Source organism: Heterocephalus glaber, unplaced genomic scaffold (assembly GCF_053883595.1).
Source record: "Heterocephalus glaber isolate CG9 unplaced genomic scaffold, H.glaber_assembly_v1.0 deba00000546, whole genome shotgun sequence".
Classification (NCBI taxonomy): domain Eukaryota; kingdom Metazoa; phylum Chordata; class Mammalia; order Rodentia; family Bathyergidae; genus Heterocephalus; species Heterocephalus glaber.
This window is the reverse complement of record NW_028258147.1, coordinates 6,725,293-6,741,074: the sequence shown is the minus strand read 5'-3', so window position 1 is coordinate 6,741,074 and position 15,782 is coordinate 6,725,293. Positions and strand designations below refer to the sequence as shown.

Genomic DNA, 15,782 nt, shown 5'->3' with positions numbered 1-15,782 from the left:
CACTAGTCTAATTGGCTTTGGGCCTGTGTTAAAAGTCGGTCTATGGTGTGGGGAGCCCAAGAAGCCTTTCATCTCCACTTGTGGATTCCACGTCTCTGTATTTCACTCAGATTTCCTCTCTCACTGACAAATTTGTCTGCTTCTCAGGCCACTTGGTGAGGAGATATGCCCACATGAACTAAACATGTCACTCAATCCTTGTTCCAGATTCCCAGGGTTAGAGATCTAGCTGGGTCAGTCAGCCGTAAGGGGAGTGAAGCATGTGTGCATGGGCTTGAAAGGCGGGGAGGAGACAGCCTAATATGTGTCTGTCAATTTTGCTTGGAGTTGGAAATGCACTAGTGGCAGACTACAGCTGTTGCTAAAGTTGGCCTGGACAAAATGGTGCCATCTGTGTGCCACCTGTAAGTTTTACTTTTGAATGATCCCTAAGAATTTAGAACACCACAGCTTATCATTGTACAATTTCCTCATGGCTTTTATAATCCAGACATTCTAGATACTTGTAAATTTCTTCTATGCCCCCTTAGGCTAGAATTCAGTTCGCTGAGAGACTGTAACAAATTTCATCTCTGATTTCCTGCCAGCTAGTCAGGTGCTAGCCACCAGCACCTACTTTGGTGTGGAGCTTTGTCAGTGGGAGGTGGATAGACAGGTGGGTAAACCAGCCAAGAATGCTTATCCTATCGGGCAATACAGAAGTGGCAACTGGGAGATCCAGAGTAGTAAATAGAGATGATGAGCAACATTACAGGTAGACTCACTGTTCTTTCCCAAGCTGACACCTCTGCTCTCCTGCCCTGGTTCTCCTAGGTCAGTGATGGTGAACCTTTTAGAGCTTTCAGTGACACAAACAGCCCGCTGTAGCACATGTACCATAGGTTTGCCACCACTGTCCTAGATTTTCTTGGTTTGTGTTTCTTAGACAGAGATAAACATTTCTAGCCAGATAAATCATTTTTTTTTCTTATATAGAAGTTTCAACTTGCAAAGTGCAGAGAGGTTCAAGCACCCCACACTCGTTGATATAGTTTCTGCTTTGCCAAAATCCTTTACCCATTTCAAACTTCACTAGTTCAGATTGGTATCTCAAACCTCATTGAATATCAGGGTGCATGTCAGAGCCAAAAGAGCATTAGAGATTAACTAGTCTAAATTCTGCATTGTACTGGGGAGAGAGAAGAGAAAAGAAAGAGAACTGTCATTTGTTGAGTGACTGTGTCCCTGTCATCATGTGGTATCTTATTTCCCCTCCTGACTCATGGCTGCTTCTCTGGGCTCCCCACAGAGCCTGTAGCTTTCCTATAGTCCCCCATTGTTGGTTTTTGGGCCAGACACTATCATCATTCTTCAGCTACTAGATTGGCCCTGCTACAGGAAGCTGCCCCTATTTTAAGCTTGCTGCAAGAGTAGCTTCTGCAATCATTCCTCAAAGTTCCTGGCTTTCAGAAAGATCTGAGAGGGCTGGGGATTTAGCTCAGTGGTTCTGCCGCCTGCCTCGAAAGCGCAAGGACCCGAGTTCAATCCCCAGTACCAAAAAAAAAGAAAAGAAAAGAGGCTCTGTTTCTGCATTTACTCTTTTTGCATCTGCTAGAACGGGCCAGCCTGAAAGAACTCCTTGGTTTCCCTCATGACCAGAAAGAGGAAACTGGAGCTGGGGCTGCCCAGTATCAGTGCCTTCAGTTTCAGCTGAGGTCACTAAGCAATTTGGGAAATGGATGAACCCTTCGGGAGAGAAATAACTCCTGCCCTTTTAGATGCAACCATTTCCTGCTGTTGCCATTTACCTAAAGCCTGTCCTTATCTCTGTGTCTTGCAGCATCTCAGTCCTGGATTACCCTGGCTGTACCATCCAGGATTTGCCTGAGCTTACTACTGAGACTCTGGTAAGCAGATGGGGATTTAGTAGCCTTTGAAACTGCCAGGTGGAAGAGGCCGGCATTTGCTTTTTCACTTCTTCTCCAGCCCCACAATGCCCTGTGGAGTCTCAGATCAATGACAGCATAATAGAAAGTGCAGAGAGGGAGTATGGACTTAGAGCCGCTGACCTAGTTGAGGAAGATTCAGAAAAGCTGATCTTAGCATTTTGAAGAGAAGAGGAAAGAGCCAGTGAAAAACACAAAGGAGGAGAGGGAATTTAGAAAGATGATGGGACTAAAATTCAGTGAACATTCATGCTAAATGGCAGGAGAATTTCTTCTGACATAGCATAAACAATTATCTTTCTGCTCTGCTCAGATGATGCACTTCTCATTTTCTTGCTGGAGTTATATAACCCAGGAGTATGTATTTCAGAAAATATCTTGTCTCTCTGAGCCAAAAGTCAGTATAGAGGGCTAGGGATTTAGCTCAGTGGTTCCAGTGCCTGCCTTGCAAGCACAAGGTCCCAAGTTCGATCTCCAGTACCAAAAAAAAACCAATCAGTATAGCCAGAGGATAGCCCAGAAAGTTCTTCACCCTGAAAACAGTTCTACGCAAATCAAGAAAGTTCTCTTGCGTTATGAATTCCCTGAAACTGACTGACCAAAAGCATATTGAAGATAAGGTGTATCTCATATATTTAGATATACTCCAGCCTACATCCTCATCCTCTTGCATTGCAGTTATTTATGTGTAATTTTGTAGGTTTGGCTGTGAACTTCTTGACAGAAGAGTATCAACTTCTCTTGGTTTTTTTGAGACAGGGCCTCACTATGTAGCCCAGGCTGGCCTCACACTCACAGTGATCCTCCTGCCTCAGCCTCCCAAGTTCTGGGATTACAGGCATGGACCACCATGGCCTGTCATCTTCATTTTTATATCTAGCACTATATCTGGTACATTGAAGGCCTCAATAAGTGCTGAATGATTGGGTGATGATATCTGTGGGTGCTACAACACTTTGTCCCCTAATACCTACAAAATACTGAGTCAGAAGAGTATATTATGCCAAAATACACTTCTGTTTTTATAGACCCATACATAGGAGTCTTGCCTGGAGGGGACTTAAGAACCATTTGACCTAACCTCCCCGCACCCTTAAATGTCAAAGATTAGTACTCAGTGGATGAATTGACTTGTCATAGACCACTCATAGGTGACAGACCCAAATGAGACATGAGTCAAATGTCCTGGGACACCAAATTCAGCAAACTTTTTGTCACTGAGACGAATTCCCTGACTTATTTAGATGTAGTCACTGCAGCCAAAGACATTAGAATCTTTACTTCTACAGAGCAATAGTAAAATGTCCAACTCTGTTTATTTACATGGTACTCAATCTCTTTAAAAACAACTCTATGAGGGCCAGGGATTTAGCTCAGTGGTTCCACTGCCTGCCTCAAGCTCATAGTCCAGAGTTCGATCCCTAGTACCCCCCTGCAAAAAAACGCTATGATTTTATAATTGGAGAAGTTAAGTAGCTGCCAAGACCTTATAGTTCAAAGTAGCAAAGTAGGGGCAGAAACATGCACATTCCTGCCATTCAGTGTTGGAATGAAGAATAGATTTTATACAGAGACAGTGTACACAGTAGCATTAAAATGTTACTATTAGTACAATATTTTAAAATATAAACTCAGCTTTTATGGCCTGAATCTATTCCTTGATGCAATGTAATGTTATTTATTCTCTATTCTAACCCTATTCGTTTACACATAGGAATTGATAGGAACTGTACTTTCATATCTCTTCCAACTAACCTTTGATACGAACTAAAATTACTGTATCGAAATGTTATTATGCCTTTGGAGACTATTATTTAAACGTGAGTGAAAGCATGAATCCTTAATAGAAAGGTCATGCTTGGTATTGTACTCCTTTCTGGAAAGCAATAGTGGCGCCCGGTGGTTATGTTTAGTAACCACAGCCCCCTCACACACACACCTAGCTTCTAGTGTTTCTGAGTCACCGCAGCCTTCAGTAACTACCAAAGTTACCCCCATAGATCCTCAATACAATGGTCTGCTTATCTACATCGGTGATTTCTGTACCCCCAAAAAAGACTAACATTTATAAGAGTAAGATTTAACTCTCTTTCAGGCTCAGTGAATTGTAAGCACAAAAAAATGTACTGGCTGTTCAAATACATAGGATTTGCTTTAAATAATATTATTTAACAAAATAAAGACTTTATATATTTGTGGTTTCACTTGACATAGTAAAATTTAAATGTTTGCAATGTATTTTTCTTAATCTTTTGGGAGTTTTATTTGTTTTTTTGGTGGTGGTTCTGCTGAGCACATGCTAAACAGGTACTCTACCTCTGACCTACGTCTGTGTTAAACATTCTTGAAAACCTGATTAATAGTTATATATGATACTGGACTACTTAATTTTCAACTCTTCTGTTGAACATTCATCTCAGGTTTCCCTGTAGAACTCCAAAATAAATACCCTTTGACCTCATCTTTGATTATTTCCTTAATATAGATGCCTGGAAATGGAGTTGATGGGCTGAGATAGTCTTGGTTCATATTTTTCTGTTTTCTGAATTTGAAGTGAATTCATTTGTCTCATTTGACACTCCAGGTGCACGGCAATGGTGGACATGAAATTAAGGCAAAGTGAACGGCATATTAATTTCTGAATTCTATTTTGTCAAAATGATTCACGTTAGAATAGGCCATTCTCACCCATGCACTCAAACTCATGGTGATCTGCCAGCCTTAGCCTCCCAAGCGCTGGGATTACAGGCATGTGCCATCATACCTGGCTGAAGTTTTCTTATTTCTTACTCATTCCACTGAAAAACCATTACTCTCTTTTATAATTCTTAGACCTAGGTCCTTATTCTAGTAGTAACTTATCAGAAAAATCCATATGAGAAGAGAATAATTTTAAAAAATATAAGAGGGACGGGGATTTAGCTCAGTGGTTCCGCTGCCTGCCTCACAAGCACAAGGTCCCGATTTCGATCCCTGGTACCAATAAATAAATAAATAAATAAATAAATAAATAAATAAATAGGCTGGAGAGGTAGCTCAGTGCAAAAGCCCTGGGTTCAGTCCCTAAAACCACACACACACACACACACACACACACACACACACAAAACTTCTACCTTTAGGTCTTCGTGAAGCTCAGAAAAATAGAAGATCTAAGCAAATTTTCTGACAGGAATCCGAGTATTCTGATTATGTCTAGGGATCCAGAATACAGCTAGAAGGTGACCAGTAAACAATCTTCAAATTCAATGGAGATTGGGCACTTACCATGCTTGGGCACTTATATGTGACTGCAGTCTCCTGTCCCTCTCTGGGCCTCAGTTTTTGCTTCTGTGTGTGATGGAATTGGACTAGAACAGCTGAGTCTCTTCTAGTGCTCAAATTCTAATCAAACTGATTTCCTCAGTTCAAAAGGAAGAAACAATTTGTTCTTGCCTTAGTCCTCTCAGTTAATTTTCCACATAATTGGCATAGCCTGGGTTTTTATTTGGCTTGGCTCACTCAGCTAGGAACTTAGAGAACAGAACTCTGATAGTGTCTTGGAGATGCTCTGAAATGGTAGGATGTGGTCCCCGCACTGAATCTTTAGACTCAAAGTTTACTATAAACAAATATTTATTTGTGACCTTGAAACATAGGCAAGAGTTTTGTTTGTTCCAGTGCTGGGGATTGAGCCCAGGGCTTTAGACAAGCTAGGCAAGCTCCCCACCTCTGAGCTACATCCCAGACCCCTCTTTTAGCTCTAGCTGGTAGAAAGATTTGTCTAGCATGAAGCACCAGGAGCAAGAGAATATGGCTGTTTGCTCCTGTTCACAAAATACATTTCCACAGAGGTTTACTTCAAACACACAAAAGATGACCTACCTTAAAAGAACAGAAACATAATGAAAGCACCCTCCAGTCTGGCAAATCAGAACAAGTACCCACGAAGCTAAAGACTGGGTGGGAAAATGATTTTCTGTGAACAAGGCAGAGGCTGGAGCAGTGCTTCAGGAAGAGCCTGATGCTGCAAGCCAGAGTCAGAACCAGCCGGGGCTGGGCTTGGCTGGGCTCAGCGCCACTGACCCACATCCCTGGTGGTGGGAAAGTGGTGCTGCTGTAGTTACAGTTCTCTCAGGAGGCCTTGGGCAGCTGAGGCCATCATGGGAGGGTACTGAGGGGCTTTCCTGGAAGGAGCCCACCAGACTGAGCTTCAAGGAAAAGGCAGCCACAATCAGCTTACCCCAGTCAAACTTCACTTGTAAAACTAAAACTTTACTTACAAAACTGGTCCTTGTATTTTCATCCTCAGGGCAGCTCTAGCAAGGAAATTGGCAATGTTGCTTTTGTTTTGTTTTCTTCTTTAGCACTGGAAATTAAACTCAGGGCTTTCACACTGAGCTTCGTACCCAGCCCTTTTGTTGTTTTTAAATTTCAGGAAGGTATTCCCTCAGTTGCTAAATTGCCCTGCTGGCCTTGAACTTGGGATCTTCCTGGCTCAGCCTCCCAGGCAATGTTGTTTTGTTTATAGTCACACATCCCAAATGATGTAAGTCTAAGATCATTCATTGCTACATTGCTTGTAATAATGAAAGATTGGAAACAACCTAAATCCCAGTTAGTACAGAACCAACTGGTTAAATACAGGTATGTCCTTGTAATAGAATGTATAGCCATGAAATAGAATGAGGCAGTTCTCTCCACTGGAGAAATTCCAAATCATAGAATTATAAAACGGTTAAAGCTGAAGACATTTTTCTTGAAACAGAAAATGACTTGTCTAAGATGGTACAGTCAGGGGTGAGGCCATAATTTAGGGTGCCTACTCCCCAGGGCTGCATCCACAAGACCATGCTGTTGCTTATTAACCTATTAACCTCTGAAGTGCCAAGGAATGTGAGGTGTTTATGGCTCTGCCATAATGGAAACTGGGATAAAGGAAGTCCACTATGATACTTACCTACCCCATATATTTTACATTTTCCTTGCTTCTTTTTTCTTTTTTCCATTACTGGGGATTGAACTCAGGACCTTACTCTTGCCAGGCAGGTGCGGCACTGCTGAGCTACATCTCTGGCCCTCCCTTGCTTCTTAAAAATGTAAAGTCTGTCTCTGTTCTCCACACAAGGTATAAAAGCTCCTTGGTTTTGGCCAGATTAGCTGATGCATTAGCATAGAAACTCCTATAGAAGTTTCCCTCAGAAACAGACAGACGGTTTTCCTGGAACTAATTCTAAGTACAATATTGAACATTTGCCATAGGAAGGAGAATCTTATTTGTAAATAACATTTCTAAAGTTTTTCTGAAACTTTTCAACCCTTGATATTAGGAGAGCCTAATACCCTCAAAACTCTTGGATGTTCATTCCACACTAGAGGTAACCCTGTCTTGCTTGCTTCAAGTTAATTTAGGAGAGGCTGGGCATGATGGTGCATGCCAGTAATCCCAGCACTTGGGAGGCTGAGGCAGGAGGATCGCTGTAAGCTTGAGGCCAACCTGGGTTACATAGTGAATTCAAGACCAGCCTGAACTACATGGTGAGACCTTGTCTCAAAAAAAAATGAGGGGAAGAAGAGGTAATTTTCTATTCCAGACAACATCCCCCTTCTATATGTCTCCTCCTGTATTCTCCTATCACATTGTAGACATGAGGAATTTCCAAGATGTTTGTTTGCTATCATGCACGCTCATTGATTTATATAACTTCTGACACCAGTGTGTACGTACAGGCCCCAAATCACATAAGCACTTTTAATTTTTGTTTCTGAAAAATGTTTCCATGGATAGATAACTGTTTCTACTCCACAATCCACTTGTTGTCACAAACTACCCAGAAACACACAGGAAAGACACCTGGGTAAAATGAACCATCTGCCATCTTTCTTTCCATGCTGGGAAATTAAGCATATGGCTGCAATATGGTTGGATAAAGGAAGGTGGAAGTTGGTTTTTAAAACATTAACCATAATGAATATCAGATCTATCCAGGATAATTTAAAAGCTACCAGAATGAACCCAAATTCCTAGCAGTTACAAACTCAGCTTATGGAAATGCACAGTAGATGGGGTTAAGATTCTTTCATCTCTTTTCTGATCCTAAGCAGTAAGCTAGACAAGAAAGCTTGCTTGAATTGAGTTCATGTGTTCATGTATTTCCTTTCTAGCCAGTGCTTGCACTAGTTTAGTTAAAGAATCTTCCAAGATTTCACCAGCTGAGGAGATGGTTATTGTTTTTGTTGTTTAAATGCAATGCTAAAAAAAAAAAGCTGGGCTCAGTGGCACACACCTATGATCCCAGCACTTGAGAAGCTGAGGCAGGAGGATTGCCATGAGTTCGAGGCTGCCTGGGCTACATAGTGAGTTCAAGACCAGCTTGAACTAATAGGGAGACCCTATCTCAAAAAACCAAAACAGTAAATGAATAAATAAAAATAATTTTTAAAAAAATGTAAATGCAATGCTGGAGATCAGACCCAGGGCTTTGCACAGGCTAGGGAAGCACTCCACAGCTGAGCTACACCCCTACCCCAGCTGAGTGGGACTTCAGGTGAAAGATGTTATGTGCTCTGAGACCTCAGCATGTAAAGAGCATGAAGGTGAGGAGGCAGCATTTCATACTGGAAGGCCTCACCTAAGCTGACTAACAGTGACTGGCAGGCTTCTATGGGAATGAAAACCCTGTGGGTGTTGAGATAATGATAGATGTTCCTTATTTCAGGAAGCTGGGGACAACAACCAGTTCTGCTGGAGGAATCTCTTTTCTTGCATCAACCTCCTGAGGCTGCTCAATAAACTGACCAAATGGAAGCATTCCAGGACCATGGTGAGTGGGGCTTCCAATCGTGGAGGTGTCCATCTGAGTGAATTTTGTAACCACTAGTAAATGTTTGTGGACTGGCTGCTTTGTGAGATCTGTATAATCCTGTATAAGTACAGCACCTCCTGATTCTGGGCACTTACACTAAATAAGATGATTACATACCAGTCCATTTGTATTCAGGGAGCTGAATGTGGATCCTCCCTTAGGGTAGCTCTGGTCAGGGGAAATTAACCATGTGTGGATTCAGTCACACATCCTACATGATGTAATCTAAGCTTACTCATACTGCATTGTTTGAAATGAGAAATTAGAAGCTACCTAAATGCCCATTAATACAAGACCATCTGGTTAAATAAATGATGTATCCTTATAACAGAATATTACATAACCACTAAAAACAATGTTCTATATTGGTATGGAATAATTTTCAAAATATATTATTAAATAAAAGTAATATTAAAAAGTAATATACAGAACAGTATGATACAATAGGTAATTGGCCATTATTTGTGTTAAAAAACAAAAGTTATATGTGCATACATAGAATTATTTCCAGAAGAAACACAAGAAATGGCTAATAGTGGAAGTGGGATGTATGACAGACACAAATTCTGTCCTGCTTTATCCCACACCCTTTAACATTAGGCACACTGAGAGGAATGTCTTCTACATGTTTTTTAAATTTACTATTTACTTAGTTCTAGGTATTGAACCTAGGGCCTTCACACTAATCTACATCCCTAGTCCTTTTTTTTTTTTTTTTAAATTTTGAGACAGGGTCTAAGTTGCCTAGGCTGGGCTTGAATTTGCAGTCTTCCTGCCTCAGTCTCCCAAATTGCACAGATTAGAGACATGCGCCACCACACCCAGCTTTATATATTTTTAAAAACTAAATCTAAGTAGACCCTGGACTTTATATTCCCCAAAGTTCCCTGGGGGTACATGAGGCTACCCAGGGTTGTGTTTCTTTTTTTTTCAATTTGTATTTTTATTAGTACATATTTATAGTACATAATGATTACATTCCTCACGTGGAGTGGGTACATGTGCATAACACACCTTAATTCTTTTTTCATCCCCTTTACCTCTGCTCTCTCCCACCTCCCTCCATCTCTTGGTCCTCCTCCCTTTTGCAAAAGATCTATTTCCCTATTTCCTATTATCTATCTTTTATTTTGCTGTTTATTTATATTTTGGGCTGCTCATATAAGAGGACCCATGCAATATTGAGGATTATATGTCTGATTTATTTCACTTAACATTATGGTTTAAAGGTGAATTCATTTTCCTACAAATGACTCAAGTTTATTCTTCTTTATGGAAGAGTAGAACTCCATTGTGTGTAAATACCACATTTTCTTTATCTAGTCATCTGTTGATGTACATATAGGCCATTTCCTAGATTTAGCTATTAGGAATTGTATTGCTATAAACATGGGTATGGAGGTTTGTCTCAATTTCTATGTAAGTTGGAAATTCCAAGAAACTACATCTTTAATGGGCCTTTCTTTTTCATTTGGCAGATGCTCGTAGTGTTTAAATCAGCTCCAATCTTAAAGAGGGCCCTCAAGGTCAAACAGGCCATGTTGCAACTTTATGTCTTGAAGTTGCTAAAGATACAGACCAAGTACCTGGGGCGCCAGTGGAGGAAAAGCAACATGAAAACTATGTCTGCCATTTACCAGAAAGTGCGCCACCGCATGAACGATGACTGGGCTTATGGGAATGGTGAGTATTCTCGGGGCATTTAACTTCCAGAAATTGCCTGGGGTCAAACAAAACTAAGCAAACATTTATCTCTATTTTTTTATGTGAATTTTGTAGATTGAATTTTTCAGATGAAAAACATGTGATAATAGATTAGATGTTATTACATCAAACATAATGTAATGCCCCAAATTCTAGCATGCACTTTGTCCTGTGTATCTATGAAACCCACTTTATAAAAGAAGTCAATTAATACTTTTAAAAAGTTAGAATAAAGGGTACTGAATATTTTTACTACAAAAAAAGATGTTTGAGGAGATATGTTTAATCATAGTTTAATCATATGTTTAATCAAATTTACATAGTTGTGCCACCCAGAGATTGCCAATGTTAATATCTTATTGTGTATTCTTGCAGATATTTTTCTATGTTTATTTTATTAAAATGAAAAGAATTAGTATATGCTATGTTATAACCTTCTCTTTTTTATATAATCTTCTCTTTTCAGTTAACATTATTTCTGCCTTTCCATGTCAATGCATTTTCATTATATCTAGAATCAAGCCCATATTCAGACTTTTCCAGTTGTTCCAAAATGCTTTTTTTTCAAAATGATTTTTTTCAGCTATTTTTCCATGTTAGAATTTAATTCAAGACCAGAAATTACATCTAGTTGTTATATACATTAATTTATTTTTAATCTAACACCCCCTCCATACACTAATTGAAGAACTAGGCCAGTTTTCCTACAGAATACTCTCCTCCTGGATTTGTTAGTGTGTTTCTTTGTCATGTCATTTAACTTACTTCTCTATCCATGCTATTCATTAGAAGCTGAAAGTTAAATCTTAAGGTTTGTTGAATTCAGTATAAACCTTTATGGCTATAATACCTCCTACATAATTTTGGCAACTGCATATTGCCTCACATTGGGAGCCATAGTATCTGTTTGATCTATCAGAATTTATGCTAAGTTTGAACTGAGTTTGGATAAACTTTTATCTTGGAGAGCTTTTTTCATTGTATTTATTATCATTGGAATTGACTGTTATTTTCATAATTGAATTTAATAATTTTAAGGTAGTTAATGACTCATATTTGTTCAGTTTATAATCTCCTTGAATTTTATAGAATGCCACAGTAAAGAGTTCAGAGAACCATAGGAAACATATGATTGGCATATAACAAGCCAGGATGCAACTTCTTCTATAGGATGTAAAGTACGGTTAGCTATTTAAATTCTTTTTTTTTTGGTACTGAGGATCGAACTCTGGACCTTGCACTTGCAAAGCAGGTGTGGCACCACTAAATTAAATCCCAGACCCAGCTTTTTAAATTCTTGAGAGCTGTTAAAGCATAAAGCTTTTTTTTTTTGGTGATTAAACCCAGGATATCATACTATATCTCCACCCTTTAAAGCATAAAATGTTTTATCCTACAAATGACATTCCTCTTGTTGCTGCCATTATGAGCCTAACCCCAAACTATACTTTTTATTATAAACCACAGAGTTTAGGACATCAGAGATGGGGAAATTTGTATCTCCAACCTTGAAATAGATGTGTAAGTGAATGATGCAAAGCAGATTATGTTTTCTGTTTTGACTTGCATGGGTGCCTTCAGCTCATAATCTTAAAAGATGCTAATAAAGGCCAACCTGGTGGCTCAGGGCTGTGGACCCACCACTGTGGGAGGCTGAGGCAGGAGAATTTCTGAAAGTTCAAGGCAAGCTTGAACTGCACTGTGCAACCCTGTCTCAAAAAAAAAAAAAAAAGTTCAAGCCCATTCTGAGCTACTTAGTTACTATCTTGGTTACTTTTCTCCTTGCTGAGACAAAATACCCAACACCCAAAGTTAAAGGAGGAAAGTTTATTTAGCTCACAGCTTGTAGAGGTTTCAGTCCATCATTAGCTGACTCCAAAGCAGGATAGCAAGGCAGGGGGCATTGCAGAGGAGAAACAGTTCATGGTGGGCAGAAGGCAGGAAGGCAGCAAAGCAGCAAAGTAGCAAGGAAGCAGGAAGTAGGAAGTGATGACAGCAGCCTTCTTTCTGTCCCTTATATTCTATCCAGGATACACACTCTTAGGGCAGGTAACACTCACACCCAGGGTAGGCCTTCACATTATCCACACTCAGAACTATGCCAAACCAATCAGTGGACTAATTTAATAATCACACACCCCTGATTCTAGCATTACACACTTAGTTCCAGCAACACACACTCTAGATCCAGCCACTTCTAAAGAGCCCCACCTATGACTGCAGGAGGCTTTGTTGGGACACAAGCCATAACAGTGACTTACTGAGACCCTGTCTCCAAAAATAAAAAATAGGCTGGATATGTAACTCAGTGTGAAGGCCCTGGGTTCAATTCCCAGTACCACAAAACAAAAACAAACAACACAGACTTGTGATATGGTGGGGGAAATTCCATGCAATTGTTAGAATGCTATATATTTACTTTGTACATTGCTCTTTACAAAGAAGGATAATCCTGATCAGTTTCATTGTTGGAATCCCATAGTCCATCCTCTGTAGCAGGGGAGTGATAGCCACAGTTCTATGCATCTTTTTCTTCCTCTCTTTCCAACACAGACATTGATGCCAGGCCATGGGACTTCCAGGCAGAAGAGTGCACCTTGAGGGCCAACATTGAGGCTTTTAACAGCCGCCGGTATGACAAAGCCCAGGACTCTGAATTCTCACCTGTGGATAACTGCCTGCAGAGTGTTCTGGGGCAGAGGTTGGATCTACCTGAAGATTTCCACTATTCCTATGAGCTCTGGTTGGAGAGAGAGGTGTTTTCACAGCCCATCTGTTGGGAGGAGCTTCTCCAGAACTACTGACTGAGCTCTTGTCAACAAAGCATCTGATGGAGGTTGGCCCCAATAAATGGTGCTCTGCCTACCCTACCCATTCAGCCTGTGCTTCCTGGTCTAGGATTGCTTGTCAAAGGGAGACCAGGCCCAGCCCAAGGCATCCAGCCTAGTTCAGGGTTATTCTGGGGGGCGTTGAGCTTGGAAATGGTACAAGGCTGGGATCCTGAGTCACAACAAACTGATTACCTTGCCCTGGGGTCAGCTGGATGCTCCATGGGCCATGGCAGCCTCTTGGTGGATCAATCCTGGAAAGGCTCTTTGATGAGACCTGCTTAGTCTTGCCTAGAACCAAGCTGGCCTTTGCTGGCTCCTAGAACGAGAGGACTTGGTTATAGTGTTTGAGCCATGGCATTCATCCAAAATAGTGGGGCAGGTGTAGGTCATACATTAGGAAAAAGATTTTCTTCTGCTCACCCTGAATTCCTAGGACTTATCAGAAGTTTGGCAACTTTAAAAATGACACTATATTTAAAAATTTTTAATTTTGACTCTTCTCAAATCATTAGCTCTAAGATGATTTTAGAGCACCTGCACCTTCTTTGTGAAAGATAATGATTTACTATTCCCTAAACACTGCATGTTACATTTGTGTAGTGGTTTTTCCTTTGTTTCTTAGGAGATCTATGTTGAATGTGAAAATTATGCCCATGTATAGTCTGTATAGAGCATGGAGTGTTTCGCAAAGAGCCACAACCAGTATGAAATAATTAGGCCTTCTTTAAGGATGTTTCATGTTTTTCTGAAATTGTTTCAGTCTTAAGATGGCTGAGTACACTGTAGAAAATTATTCTTTTCATCTACTTCATTTTTTAAATGGCAAGTTAACTATAGATTTTATTTATTGAGATGGCATGTCCATTTGTGCTGATTAATTTATTTCTTAATTGAAAACAACAGCAAAAACATCATAGCTTACATTTTTGCTTCTCCAAAATTGATTAATGATTTTTTTCTTTTTTACTACTAGCAGTTTCAAAGTGTCGTGAGGAGATTTAGCAATATTACTCCTAAGTGTTTCACATTTTATTGAAAATATAAGGGTCAGTGTATCAACCTCTGTATACGTCTCTCTTTGACAGCAGAATCATAGCCTTCCCAAAAGAAACATTTCTAGAAAACTTTCTGATTCAATCAGGATCATTTTATTTTTCTTCTTTCCCCAATTACATTATCTGTACATTATCTTCAAGCTTTTTCACTCTAAATCCCCCTCCCAACATAAACACTGCTGAATTTTGTTATGATGGCACCAGCACGCTATGCCTAGAGGTCTTGTCCAGATTGGCTTATTTACTCTGCCCATTGTCAACTACCATCTCATTTGGAAGTTATGATAGAGCACTTGACAAGATCCAAAGAAACTACACCAAAGTCTAAGTATTGCTTTATAGTTTATGGTAACAGGATTTCTATCTTTAACAAAAAGGCATGAAACATGTAAGCACTGAATGGAGGAAACTTCTTAAAATAATTTGTTAATTTTACCCAAGTAGGACATCTGTCCTCATTGCAATTAAACAGTTTTATGAAACACACCTTCCATGAATTGTATTAATCTAAAGTCAGGGGCTGGGGATTTAGTTCAGTGGTGCAGCACCTGCCTGGCAAGTGCAAGGCCCTGGGTTCGATTTCCGGTACCGAAAAAAAAAAAAGCCCCTAAAGTCAGGCTAGTATGATTTTAATGTGATTTGAGTGAAGACAGTTTTCAAGGAAAGAGCAATCATCGATCTGTTTTAAAGCCATAAAATATTCTATGTATGTCAAGAACAAAGAAGTTGACCTTTTAACAACATACACAGGAATGCTTTCTGAGACACAAAAGTAGGCTAAGCTTTAACATTTCATACATTACTATTTATAACTCTTCTCTAAGGGAAGATTAATTCTCAGTGCAGATAAGGAAACTAAAGTACCAAGAATAAAGACTTTCACATTATATCATTTTTTCCAGTGATTTGTGGGGAATAGCTTTCAGGTATTACCAAGTAGCCCTACATGCTGAGGTCACCAGGTTGAATCTCCCAATTTGGGGACTCATATGTGTTAGGAATTTAGTTAATATTTATCTCCAGTTGTGGTTACTGTTTCTTCCATTATTTGAGTGATTTGTAAAGTAGAGGTGTTTTATTTGTAATTATTTTAGTAAAATTTGTGTTGATTGTTGATAATTCTGTTCATTTCATGAAGCACTTTAATAAAAGGAAAAATAAGCTAGAATTAGAAATGAGGTCTTTAAATTCTTCACTACGAGGGAACTCAAAGTGATATTAGATATAGAAAGGATATAACAGAAGGTCAATATAAAGACCCAATCTCACTGTCTTATGACAAAGTTTATTTCTTCAGAGTGTAGGGGTTGGTTGGTGGAGCTCCCTTGACTCAGCACGGCTTGCTAGACTGACTCTCCTCCTGAAGTTCTCTTATTCTGGCACTAAGCTGATGGAATGACCCCTACCCGGGCCATACTGCTT

At 39.8% G+C, this 15,782-nt stretch overlaps 1 protein-coding gene across 1 annotated transcript in view; it reads left to right on the top strand.

Moving 5' to 3' along the window:
* Positions 1–15,528, top strand: part of Strip2 (striatin interacting protein 2) — a 47,727-nt gene extending 32,199 nt beyond the window's left edge. The window contains exons 18-21 of the mRNA XM_004856354.3: positions 1,820–1,886; positions 8,624–8,728; positions 10,249–10,453; positions 13,028–15,528. Coding sequence (XP_004856411.2) covers positions 1,820–1,886; positions 8,624–8,728; positions 10,249–10,453; positions 13,028–13,278 — 628 coding nt within the window. The 3' untranslated portion in view covers positions 13,279–15,528. The remainder of the gene's footprint in view (positions 1–1,819; positions 1,887–8,623; positions 8,729–10,248; positions 10,454–13,027) is intronic.
* The last annotated feature ends 254 nt before the right edge of the window (positions 15,529–15,782 follow it).